Here is a 13,763-nt window from a genome sequence, read left to right as displayed (position 1 = left end):
TTCTTGTTCTTTGTGGCTCAGCCTATCTGCATCAACTTATACCTCCAAATCTACTCTGACCCTTCTCCATCCTTCCCTGGGCCCTGGAAGGCTGAGCTTGGAAACATCTACCCACTCCCTTTTACTCTGCCTTTTGGCTGGTTCAGTTCGAGAAAGTTTCGAGGCAGAAGACCAAAGGAGAGTGAAGCCAGGGTATTTATTCCCACAGCTTCCTCTCTGATAAGGGCCTCTACCACAAGCCACCGTTCTGCCCTGTGGTCCTCTCCTTTAAGCTCCCCTGTTTGGGTTCACTGACCCCTGCTTCCCTTGCTCCTTCAGGCCTGGGTGTTTGTTCCCTATCAGGACACTGTCTAACCCAGGAGCCTTTCTTTTCTTTTAATTTCTTTTATTTATGTTAACAACATTGTGTTAATTTCTTCTGTACAGCCAAGTGATTCAGTCATACATATGTATACATTCTTTTTCATATACATATATATATGTTCTTTTCCATTATGGTTTATTACAAGATATTGAACATAGTCCCCTGTGCTATACAGTAGGACCTTGTTGTTTATCCATTCTCTGTATAATAGTTTGCATCGGCTAATTCCAAACTCTCAGTCCATCCCTCTCCCACTCCACCTCCCCCTTGGCAACCACAAGTCTGTTGTCTACATCTCTGTTTCTGCTTTGTAGATAAGTTCATTTGTCATATTTTAGATTCCAAACATAAGTGATATCATATGGTATTTGTCTTTCTCTTTCTGATTTACTTCACTTAATATGATAATCTCTAGGTCCATCTATGTTGCTGAAAATGGCATTATTTCATTCTTTTTTATGGCTGAGTAATATTCCATTGTATATATGTACCACATCTTCTTTATCCATTTATCTGTTGATGGGCATTTAAGTTGCTAGCCATGTCTTGACTATTGTAAATCGTGCTGCTATGAACATAGGGGTGCATGTATCTTTTCAAATTATAGTTTTGTCTGGATATATGCCCAGGAGTGGGATTGCTGGATCACATGGCAACTCTAGTTTTGGTATTTTGAGGAAGCTCCATACTGTTCTCCATAGTGGCTGCCCCAATTTACATTCCTACCAACTGTGTAGGAGGGTCAGAAGCCTTTCTTAACTGCCTTCTTCTCTTGGTCTCTGGATACTGCTCCCTCCTTATATACTCCTGCTTCCCTGACTTGTCCTTCTTGGGTGCTGCTTTTATAGCTCTCTAGCAACCTACATATCCCTTTGTAATAATGCTCTAGTCTCAATACTGAGCTTCTTGCTTCATTAAAGGACATGGGGAAGACACAGAAAATTGTGGTTCAGCTATAATCCTACACCCCCCAACACACATACACACACACAACCCCTCTAGGTGGGTTATTTTTTTCTTTAAAATGTAGTTCAGCAACTCTTTAAAAATCATAAAAGTGACACATTTACCACAACCAGTGAAACAATGTAAAAATATGTAAAGAAAAGAAGTTAATGCTCTTCCCCAGTGATTTTGTTTTTTTGTTTGTTTGGGGTTTTTTTTTTTTGGATCCTTCCCCTTCACCTTATTCCCCACCTTCACCCTGTCTAGCCCTAGATAAAGAATGTGAACAGCCTGGCCTGTCTTTCTTTACACCTGTCTCCATGATATTCAAACTTTCAAACCCATACCAAACATATATACTCATATATAGAGAGGGGTGAAACTTGTCTTTACAAAAACAGAGCTTATTCTACATTAACTTGCTAGATAGAGATCTAGTTCCATACTTTAAATAGCCTCATAATATTATGGAGACTAAATATACTCTAATCTATGTAGCCATTTCTCTACTGATTGACACTCCATTTTTTTTTCCCAGCTGCTTTGACCACTATACACAATGCTGCAGTAAACAACCTTATGCATATATTCTTACTAGTGCATCTATTTATGTGACATAAATTCCTAAAATAGGGTTGCTAGGTCAAAGTTACATATAGTTTCAATGACAATCCCCTTACTTTCTCAAAAGTGTGTAGCAACGTATTTCCTGTCAATTTAAGTCCTATATAAGTTTTATATGGATATACTATGGTATATGCAATTTTTAATCTTTCTTTCTTAACATGAATTACAGATAATTGTCTACGCACTATATACTTTCTGTAGTAATCTTAAATGGCTGGGTATAGCCATTAAAGTTGTGGAGCTTCTTTAAAATTTTGGGGGGATTGTATCAAACCTCAATATTAATATAGGGAGAATTTCTATCTACTCCCCATAATACATGCCCAAAGACAAATCAAAGCTTTGACAACAGCATTAGATATAATAAAATCTGTTACAAATATGCCTTTCAACCCTTCATCAGTTGACATTAACTACATCTTTTGACGGGCACAAGCACTGATAACATGATTCACGATATCAAGAGGAACTATGCCTGGGGCATATGTCTCCATCACCATCTCAGTGACTTCAAAGGGGAAAGATCATGAGATTGTTGAGAAACACACTGAAGCACTGGGGATCTTCCTGAGTATGGTGAGCCCAGTTACATGGGATTTTTCTGGCATTAAAAGGGTCTAGGGCTTCCCTGGTGGCGCAGTGGTTGAGAGTCCGCCTGCCGATGCAGGGGACGCGGGTTCGTGCCCCGGTCTGGGAGGATCCCACACGCTGCGGAGCGGCTGGGCCCGTGAGCCATGGCTGCTGAGCCTGTGCGTCCGGAGCCTGTGCTCCACGGCGGGAGAGGCCACAGCAGTGAGAGGCCCGCATACCGCAAAAAAAAAAAAGGGGTCTATTTCAGATCAAAGGTAAAAGTAGGCCAGAAAAAACAGAAGGGAATCCCAGACCCAAGGACACTGCTATTCAGGCTAGCACAACTAGAGTCCTTCAGGCTTGAGAAAATACCACATTCCACAAAGGCTTGGGAACATTCTACAGCTGTTTCCATAAAACCAAGGTGGTGGTCAGGGTGGGGATGGGGAAGTGGGGAGAGGAGGGCCATGAGAAGACAAATCTGGCCACCATTCATTGTTAGCATATTCTCTGTTTGATCACATCACCCCCAGACAAGAAATTCCTGTGCATAAACCTTGGAAAGAAGAGTTAGGAAAATTACAAAGCCAACAGGAGGTAGACCAATAGCCTTCATGCTGTTTCCTGTGTGGATGGCAATGTTGGCTTTCACTGCTTGGTCCTGTGAGAATGAGAAGCGGATTTTACTCTTTCCTGGGAATTACTACTTGCCCATAACACTAAAGAGTCTTCCAACTGGAAATGGATCTGATTACTTTTGCCAGACTTAATCTCTTACTTGAGCAGTTAATGAGTGCTTTCAATAATCTTAATCACATCACTTCAGTAAAATACCTAGACGCTATTTCCACAGGAAATAAACGTCCATAGACCATAAACTCAACCTGGTTAATAGCTAACGTGGGAGAAAGGTGGGAACTGGACTCAGATAAAGGGCTACTGTTGGGTGATGGTAAATGAGTGATCCACCCTTCGTCTGGGACTGTCTGAGGCCAGTGGATGTGGGATGTGGAGGGAGGAGAAATGAATTGAAAGACAAAGGCAGCTGGAAGTAGCAAAATTCTCCCTGTGTGGACCCACCAGCGGCAGGAAGTCCCTGAAGGATCCAGAATAAGATGAGGACTCGTGGCCACAGAGAAGGGGGATTAAAGGAAAAGCAGGAGACAGGAACACAAGATACAGATCAGAGATACTATCTGGAGAACTCCCTCCCTTCATGCTTTTCAAAGAGGGATGATGATAAGAGATAACGTTTGGACGTTCCCGGAGGAAGGTCCCAGCAGAAGAGAACTTATCCATGACAGAAAAAAAGGCTTCTCCTGTTCCTATTTCCCCCCTTCTAATGCCTTCTTTTGTAACATTAGAAGCACAGGCAGCCTCCCTACCAAGGAATCCATGTGATTCTAATGACTGGCTCCTAAAATGCTTCGAAGATCCCAATGGAAGGCTAGGGCCAAAGTAAAGGGAATGGTTCTGTGCAACGGTATGGAGAGGTCACGGGAAAAGGGTGACCATCTGTTGAACGTGCCCCTCAGTGAGCTTAAGGTCAGTCATCAGAGAAACTGAATGTCCTCTGTGTGCCTACCTTGAGCCAGATACGATGGAGCTTTTATAATATTGTTTTGGGTTTTTTTTTTTAATAGAAAAAGGACAATAAAATAAAAAGATAATTCTAAATCGGGGCGGTGGGGGGTGAGCAAAGATTTACTGAAGCTCAATGTATTATTTAATGCACAGTTTCTGGAGGAGCGGCACACCAAGTCGTAGGATCTAGTGTGACTTCTAGAAAGACCTTTCGGAATTGAGGCGGCTCTTGCATGCCCATCTCTCCAGAAGTCTCTAACTAATCGTTGCAGAGAGCTTCCTTTCAAAGTATTTTGAAGGCTCCAGCATTCACAGGGAGAAAGGATTTTCATCACTAGGATTCTATGATACATGATATAAAATCTACAATTCTCGGACTTTCCTGATGAAGCAGTGTGGTTATATTAGGAAGTAGCAAGTCTCATCAAACTAAGAGCAACACATTACAAACACAAAATGAAGAGCATTTACCGCATTTTAAAAGAAACACACCCTGGATCAATGATATAGAGAAATTTATAAAATGGCAAGAGTTCAAAATAAACAGAAGCTTTTGAAATTCCTCTTTCCTAGACAGATATTTTCATCTTAAAAATTGCACATGATGTTTTCTCTAAACTTTAAGAGACTATATATCATATTACGAGCCTAGACAAAGCATTGACCATATGCTGTGAAAGGACCACTGAAAAAGAACCTATTATCTACACAATGGCATACACGACCCTAAACATCTGGCCGTGTTGGCCTGGAAAATGTAGTGAATACAGGAGTGGCACTTTTATACACTGTCTTTTTTAGTCTTATTGATCCTACTTATAGAACCACCAAAATTATTTTCATATAAAATTTTAAATTACATGAAACATACGAGCCAAACTGGCTCTTTAGTACCTTTTGCATAAGACATGATGTTATACCAGTAACAGTAGAAACCCATACATAAAACATAACTTCAGAATAAACATTACTCCGTGTTTGTTTGGGAAATAAAATACTGTTAGAAAAAAGAAAATCTGAATCACGTTTCTTCAAGTGAGAAGGAATTCATCCCTCTTCTAGTATTAAAAAAAAAAAGTTTTTGTCATAAAATAAGGGTGCTTATAAAAGTGATTACTAAAAAAAAAAGAAAAAAAACCCCAAACCTCTAACAACAGACAGATGAGCAAAGACACAGCATGCTTCTGCTCTCCTGCTTACAAATCCGAGGCACCCCAGCAGCATGAACAGCAGAATTTAGGTCAAGGGGCCAATTAGCATCAAAGGCAGCGACAAGTTACTACTTCTCTCTGCCCAGTCCTGTTTCCTTTGAGAGTCCTATATTAAGCAACCATGGAGGCAGCTTTAGAGCATTCCAAAACAAAAAATTTAAAAAGACGTTTACAAAGTATTGCTTCTGGAAGCAACTACAGCCCTGACCCCATAAGTCAACACCATCCTCACCATCCCCACACTCTTGTATACGACTCCCGGCTGTCCTGTTACAAGGTGAATTAACTAACATGCCGAGGAATTTCGATTCATCGTTAATTAGCCAGTGTCTGAATAGCACGGGCATACTGACAGTTTGCGGTCGCCCAGGAACACATGTAAAGCATTTGAAACCGGGACTAACCTGGAGGTGACCGGTGCTGGGGCTGAGCTGCGGTCCTCCCAGGCCCCAAGCTCTTTTCCAAAGGTTCCCCAGGCACCAACCGAGGTTGGCCCGCTCTGAGGGAGGTCGCGTTGGCTCCTTTGGTCTCCGTGACCTTTGCAGAGAGTGGGGGCTCCAAGGTGTCAGCAGAGGGTGACCCAGCGAAAGCACGGCTCTTTCTACCAAGAGAGTCATCAAGAGCGGCTTCCCTCTCAGCAGGCAGTGAAGGGGGCCAGAGGATCCTGTGACGCTGCTGAGGGCTGGGGAGCCTTGGAGAGAGAGGCAAGGGAACAGGTGACATCCATTTGTGCGTGCTGGACGGAAAGGATGAATTATTAAATACCGTGCCGAGAGCTGCCAGTGCTGGGGGTGCTGGCCTCTTCTCATCACCTCCGGGGTCCACACCGCGGGGCAGATCCAGAAACAAGGTTTTGTGGCCACTCAGAAGCAGCCCAGCTCCCCTCTTGCCGCCGGTTTCTGGGAGGGTATGGGTGGCTGTCGTCCCGAAGGGAAATCCCAGCCGTTTCCCCTCGGTGGCTTCATCTAATTTCTCGCTCTCTATCACCTTCAGGAGCACCTTGTTCACAGCCCCCTCAATGCTGGCTAGGGGACACTCCTCAGCGGATGGCTGCCATGACCTGTCCGTTCTCTGCTCCTTGCCCCAGCAGCTGACACCCCAAGCCCCAGCCTCAGCTTTCGGGAGGGTGAGCAAGTCTGCGCTGGGTATGAACTCAGCTTGGGCTGCTGGGCAAACGGCAACCCTTTCCTCACCCTCAGGATGCGTTTTAACTACTCGTTGCACCTGAGCAGACAGATCCTGGACTTTGGCCACCACTTTGGAAACAGGCTTCTTCCTGCAAGTCCGTTCAGCAGCCTTCTCCGTCCGGCCCCCCTCTGCCTCTGGATGTTTCTCGGGCTCCTTGTGACTTTCGGTCGAACCTGTTTGCAGATGCGCCAGCCTGCGAGGGCCCCTCTGGGGCCCCCCGGCACCAGCATCTCCTGGCTCTGTGGAGCTGCATTCGGGGGGCAGCCCGCCTCTTCCATGCCCCGCAACCTCAGAAGCCTTCTTGAAGCTCCCCAAGGCGGAGTCAGCATCAAGTGTCCTGGGGATCTCTGGGGTGCAGCTCCCTCTCCTCTGTAGGGAAGAGGTAAGTGCTCCCTTTGGAAGCAAGTTGCCTCTCTCCTCTAGGAGCCAAAGATGAGGCCTTGTTTGAGAAAGAGGAAGGGCGTTGCTGGAACAGATCTGGTCCTTCCCCATCAGAGGGGGCAATCCCTGGCCCCCATGCCCCTTTCGTCTTGTCCTCTTCTGCAGGGAGTTTTGGGAGAGCCCCTCAAAGCTCTCTCTCCTTCCACCAAACCTCCGGGCCTTTTTGTTCCCGTGGGAGCTCCTCTTATTGAGAGAGCCCACGGGGGGCTCCCCCAGCCAGTGGCCACCACTCTGGAAACAGTCGTCCTCGGGGGCCAGGCTCACAGAGAGCTCCGGCAGCTTCCCCTCCTGGTTCCCCATCGTAATGCCCAGGATGTGGTCTGAGCTCAGCAGATTGGCCAGCAGTCTCTCCCTCTCGGCCGTGAGTTTGTACAGCTCAGTTAGAATGTCTTTGGTGGGAGTTGGCTTGAAAAATATGTCACCTGGATGTTCGGTCGGCTGCCAGCTGAGGCTGTTGATGTCGGACCCCACCCTGACTTGGTAGCAGTTATGAAACGCTTTACTGGATCTGTCTAGAGTTATGGTGCCCTTGTACGAAAATCCTCTGACTTCCCCCCTCGGAAGATAGAAGCTGATGTAGCAGAGTTCGGTAATGGGCTTACGCAATTGGAGGGTGCAGTGAGTGCCTTCCATTATGCCTACCTAATTATTCATGCCTCGGAGATGCTGGTCTGTGGTGAGGCTTCCCAGGCTCCGGTGGTGGGCCATGTGATGGTGGCTAAGCAGGGAAAGCATCTGACAGTCATCTCCAGCAATGAGACGGCCTGTTAGAGGAACAGGGGAAGAAAGAAGCTAGTCTGACGGAGTTCGTGAATCACACAGCGACATAAATCAAAGCATAACTGGACTTATCCTTCCTCTCTGGCTGACCTCAAGCAACTCAAGGCAACAGCCAGGAGGCTGATCGCAACCTCCTCCCCACTCTCAGCTCACCCTTGACTGGCAAAGCTTTGATACAGCTGAGAATGGGAGAGTGCTCTAATTTTAGCCCCAAGACAAAAGTCCCTTCTCCCCGCATGGGAACTTGATGTATACCCTAAGCAGGGTCTCTTGACTTCTCAAGGCTTCAGTTTAGGTTCTTCTATAAAACAGAGCTAACACACCTCCCAGAAATCCTGAGGAAAGGGGACTTTGAGGTCCTTAGAAAACATTACTCTCCAAGAAGTACCTTCTAAGATTTGACATTAATTACCTATTTAACTTAAAGCAGTGGGGGAGGGGGGAAGATAATAGGTCACAAATTTTGAGTCTCTTCTGGACACAATTCATATATTTTGCCAAAAGAGTGAAAAGTGAAAATTTAAAGAAGTAACCCAGAAGCCTTAATCAAGTTTTTTGTTTGTTTTCCTAGTTCTTGCCTATCTGAAGCCAAATGGAATGGCAGAGAAAAAGGAAAAATCTGGAAGCCACTGCTGGTCCTGTATGGATTTCCAATGTCTTCGCCATCAAAGTGGCTGAAGTGTCACATGGGCAGTGAAGGTGTCTGCTCCCTCGTACGATGTGAAGTGTCCCAGGGGTGTCTCTGTGGCTAACATCCCTCCACACAATCATGAGCTTAGAATGCTATATTATGATACTTCATTTCTTAAATGAAGGCATTGCCCAGTCTTCAATATTTCCAAGCTTAAAAGAAATTCCCTGGGAAGGGTAACACAATAACCATTTTGTTAACCATTGATTTCTTTAGTGATATCTCAGGTCTTTCCTAAATGGGTCTAAACAGTCAAAAGATACATAAAAGAACATTTTGAGTGAAGGAAGAGAGAAAGGACGAAGCTTTCCAATAGAAACTTCTTAACGAAGACAGATGAAGATAAAAGTAATAGAAGGTAAAAAGAAAAACATGCAAGAATCTGGTCAACCCAGAAGTTCCAGGAGGACTCAGGGTCCTCACAGAAAGGGTTAGAAGGGCATGAAGAGAGGAAGCACAGAGGAGATGGGAGGCCAGCAGAGGCCTTGCCTCTTTCACAATTTTCTGTGGGATTGTTCTCATTCAACTAGCCTATCTCTAAAAACTTTTCTAAAATGCTCCTTCCTTGCCTTTCCTAAAGACACACATGTATATAGATACCTAATACTTATTGGTACAAACTCTGAATATATCCAAGAACTCACTTTGGAGGTGGTTTTTTATTGGGGGTGGTTTTATAACAACCAGTTATAAAAGCCATTGCACAGCTGCCAATATCCACTGTTCACGATACCAAGCATCACCAGTTCAGTTTAGGGATTGTCAGAAAAGCTGAAGTGAAGCTGCAGAAGCGCTATTTTAAGTTGCAGAAAAATGGGAGAGGCCTAGTTTTGCCTTCAAGCATCATTCTCCTCTAGTATTTCTTATCTTCTCAATTTCCCTGGATTAGGAGAAGTGCGTGATACGGGAGAAGGGGAAGAGTTAAAGTTTTTTATAATCTGTCCAAAGCAGCAGCACGAAGTTGATGCCATGATTTCAGCTGAAAACATGACTGCTTCTTCTAAAAGCTTATTCCCTAAGAGAGGGAATTTTTAATGTATTGAACATATACATGTGCACACTTTTATTTTGTTATCTCATTTAATAAACCCATCTCCCTTTTACAGATGAAGAGATCGAAATTCAGAGACATCAAGGATCTGGTCTAAGGTCATACGGCTTAGAGGAAGCAAGGATGAAAACCCAGGTCTGTCTCATTTCATGGCTTTGTAGGTAAAGTGGCTCCTCATCTACTGCCTTCTACCGATGAACTAGTTTTCCAAGAAATCTGAATAGAAGGGTTCTTTTATTTTGCTAGCTTGGTGTTACTCACATTGTTTCTTCAAATACGTCTCACATCTTGCTACTTGTACCACTCATTGGTTAGTTTCGGCACCTCTGATCAGACAAAATGCTTTTCTCTAAGGCTGTCCCTTAAACAACATAATCTAGGGTCAGGGCAGCAGAAATTCATTACATCTGTACCTGTCAAGCAGAACTCAAGGAAAATTCCAATACAGAAAATAAAGAGGAGACTCATAGGAAGGGTGTATCTTTTGTAAAGATGATAGACATATAGTGCTCTACTATAGGGTTAACTACTATTTTCTCCTTGTCTTTATAAGTCGTGATTATATACATGGAGAAAATGTCATGGTTACTATTAGGTATGTTAGTCATGGTTGGGAAACTAAACCCAAAGTTTAGGAAATTATGAGACTGGATTTTACAGCAATAAAGTCACAATTCAAGGCATGAAACTACTATTAAGAATAAACCGCTTCACTGTATTGCGTCTTCCACACATAAACTTTAATACAAAATGCTCTTTCTGGTGCCATGTCTGGAACCAGAGAGGGGCAGAAGTGAGAGAGAGAAAAAAAAAAACAAAAAACGGGGGTTTGCCCCATGCTCTTAGGACTAAATTTTCTCTGATCAGGGCACCGGGGACCAGAAGTGTGGTAACAGCCTGTACTGAACACAGGCTAAGGAGCCTGAACATCCCAGGAGCCATGGGGAAATCACTGAAGAATCCCAGGCAAGGCATGCTGTTTATTTTGATTTGTATTATAGAGAGATCACTCCAGAAGCAATGTAGAGACTAGACCAACAGGGGATAAGACTAGGTTATAGGTCACTGAAAGACCCTTTCAGTATTTCAGAAAGAATTGTTAATAGTCAGAACCAGGGCAGTGGTAATGTGAATAGAGAAGAGAAAATCAATTTAAGTAGATAGAATTGATAGGACCTAGTGATTAATTGGATATGTGTAGTAGAAAAGAGTTTATTTCCATGATTTTAGATAGGTGATTGGGTAGGAATACGATGCCATTCACAAAGATAAGAAATGCAAGAAGCCTTTGGGGGAAGATGATTCATTCCGTTTTGGAAATTTTGAATTTTAACATTCAAGCACACGTGCACGAAACTGCTAGATGCAACATGGTAGGGCTTAGGAAGGAGATATAGACTAGAGTTACACATTTAGGAGTAACCATATAATATATAAAGAGTTCTAAGTAAGATAAAGTAAACACATTCCATCCTGTCTCAATCACTGAATACAGCTTAAAAACCTATACAGAATGCATGGAGCAGTTATCTGAGTACTCTGAAAAGTAACTAGTAGCAAGTCACTTGGAAAAAAGGACCAAACTTTGAAGTGTCACCCAACAATAAAGCAGTTAAATTTGCCCATTTTGTCTCCAGTAGTCCCCTAGCCTGGACTCAAATTATCCTGAAAGATGGAAGTGAGTATCAGCACAAACAGAGAAAGTTCTAGGGGAAAACTTCTAGTTCAGAATCAGAAGTAGAAAAGACATCTCCTGCCAGTGACAGCAGCAGAAGTAGGAGCCTGTTGGCAACTAAAACTCTAATAGATGAGAATGTTCCTCTTTGATCAGAGGAACTGTAGTCCCAATACCGTGGGGCAAACCCTGTTCCTTTTTTTCTCTCTTTGTCCTGCCCCTCCTTGGCCCCAGATGTCAGCACAGTTGCAGGAAGTTTGAAGCAGAGGTGGATAAATAAAGTCTCGGATTTATGGCTAGAGGACTGAAGACCCCTAGAGAGCCCCCAAATATGCGAAGCTTAGTAAGTGACCCAGTCAGTTGTTTATCAACTCCTGAATTCACCCCCAGGCTGTGTATGTGTGGACCTGATCCTAAGCAGTATTCAAAAGACTTTGAAAAAAAACTAACAGATGGACCTTAGGACTAAGAGATAGACCTCCTACAGTGGCAACTGGGTGGCACAGGAATGTGACAGCTCCAAAGAACCCAGCAAAAGCTCTGAAAATGGAACTGATATTAAAACCACAACAAACAGAAGGCTCATCAGAACTTTCAGCCTGAACTAAACCAAGTTGGCTGCCTGAAAAAAGGGAAAACGAGACTCAGAGTTTAGAATACTCAAAATGTTCAGAATACAACCCAAAACTACTCAGCAATACAAAGAACCAGGATAATCTCAACTCCCCTGGGAAAATTAATCAACAGATGCCACTCTGAGATGACACAGATGCTGAATTATCTGACAAAGACTTAGAGCAGCTGTAACAGAAGTGCTCCAGCAAGTAAGAGTTAACACTCTTGAAATGAGTGGAAAGAGAGAAATTCTCAGCAAAGAAACTGAAGATATAAAAGAGAATCAGATGGAAATTTTAGAACTTAAAAATATAGTAATGAAATGAAAAAACTTATTAGATAGGCTCAATAGCAGAATGGAGATGTAGAGGAAAGAGTCAGTGAACCTGAACATAGATCAATAGAAATTACCCAATCTGAACAACAGGGAGAGAGAAGACTGATAAAGTGAATAATCAGAGTCTCAAGGACCCATGCTACAAAAAAAATGACTACCATTTATCTCACCAGAGTCCTAGAAGGAGAAGAGAAAGAGCCTAGTACAGAAAATATATTTGAAAAAATAATCATTGAAAACTTCCCAAATTTGGTGAAACACACAAACCTACAGATTTAAGAAGCTCAGTGAGCCCCAAGCAGAATATACCCAAATCAGTTTATACCCAGACCCAACCTTCAACCTGCTGGAACCTAAAGACAAAGAAAAAAAATCTTGAAACAGCCAGAGAAAAATGATGCATTGCTTATAGAGAAATGACTTAAGTGACTGAGGATTTCTCATCAGAAACCATCAGGGCCAAAAGGAAGTGGAACATTTTTAAAGTGCTGAGGAAAAAAAGACCTGTCAACCCAGAATTTTATACCCAGTGAAACTATTCTTCAAGAATGAAGATGAGGGCTTCCCTGGTGGCGCAGTGGTTGAAAGTCCGCCTGCCGATGCAGGGGACACAGGTTCGTGCCCCGGTCCAGGAAGATCTCACATGCCGTGGAGCGGCTGGGCCCGTGAGCCATGGCCACTGAGCCTGCACGTCCGGAGCCTCTGCTCTGCAACGGGAGAGGCCATAACAGTGAGAGGCCCGTGTACCGCAAAAAAAAAAAAAAAAAAAAAGAATGAAGATGAAATAAAGATGAAGGAGAAGTAAGAGAATTAGTTGCTGAAAGACCTGCTCTAAAAGAATTGCTAAAGGAAACTCTTCAGACAGAAGAAAAATGTTACCAGAAAGAAACTTGTAACATCAAGAATGAAGAAAGAGTAATAGAAATGGTAAACATCTGTGTAAATATAATATTGTTCTTCTCTTGAGTTCTTTAAAAGACGTTTGACAGTTGAAAGCAAAAAAATATGATATTGTTCAGTGGGGTTGCAATGTATGTACATATAATATACAAGACAACTACAACATAAGAGAGTGGTTAACAGGACCTCCATGGTATGAAGTAAAATAGTATTTTAATTCTAAGTACACTGTAAAGAGTTCAGCATGTATATTGTAATCCCTAGAGAAAACATTTTAAAAAATATACAAAGATATAATCAAAAATACAACTGGTATATTAAAACAGAATAATATTAAATGTTCAAATAACTAAAAATAAAATGAGAAAAAGGAAGTGAAAGAGAGGAACAAAAAAAGGCAACAAACAAAGTAAAAACAAATGGAAAAAATTGGAAAACCTAAATCTAAACATGTCTACAATTACATTAAATGTAGATGGTCTAAACACAACATTAAAAGACAAAGATTATCAGAATGCAAACAATACAGAGTTAAAGTCACTGAGTTGGATGAAGTTACTCAAGAAGAGTACGCAGCCTGAGGAAAGCAAAGGTTACAGAGTACAGTACTGGATATTCAAGGATATAGTATAGATATTCAAGGAATAAATGGAGGAAAGAGAGACTTCAAAAGAAGCTGAGAAAGAAAAAGGTAGTAAGATAATTCCCCATATTTTGTATCTAAAGAAATTAAAGTTAAATAGTTTAATTTCTTATTATGTTTTTATTATAAGTCTGTAAACCC

The 13,763-nt window shown here is 42.6% G+C and overlaps 1 protein-coding gene across 2 annotated transcripts in view; it reads right to left on the bottom strand.

Moving 5' to 3' along the window:
• FMN1 (formin 1) overlaps window positions 1-7,563 on the bottom strand; it is a gene marked incomplete at both ends in the record, with an annotated part of 398,825 nt that extends 391,262 nt beyond the window's left edge. For both annotated transcript variants that reach the window (XM_082842082.1, XM_082842083.1), the window contains one exon: window positions 5,706-7,563. In XM_082842082.1, coding sequence (XP_082698208.1) covers window positions 5,706-7,563 — 1,858 coding nt within the window. The remainder of the gene's footprint in view (window positions 1-5,705) is intronic.
• Window positions 7,564-13,763: the final 6,200 nt, after the last annotated feature.

Source organism: Leucopleurus acutus (assembly GCF_964270905.1).
Source record: "Leucopleurus acutus genome assembly, chromosome: 1".
Classification (NCBI taxonomy): domain Eukaryota; kingdom Metazoa; phylum Chordata; class Mammalia; order Artiodactyla; family Delphinidae; genus Leucopleurus; species Leucopleurus acutus.
The sequence above is the reverse complement of the archived record's forward strand: the minus strand, read 5'-3'. Positions and strand labels throughout refer to the sequence as shown.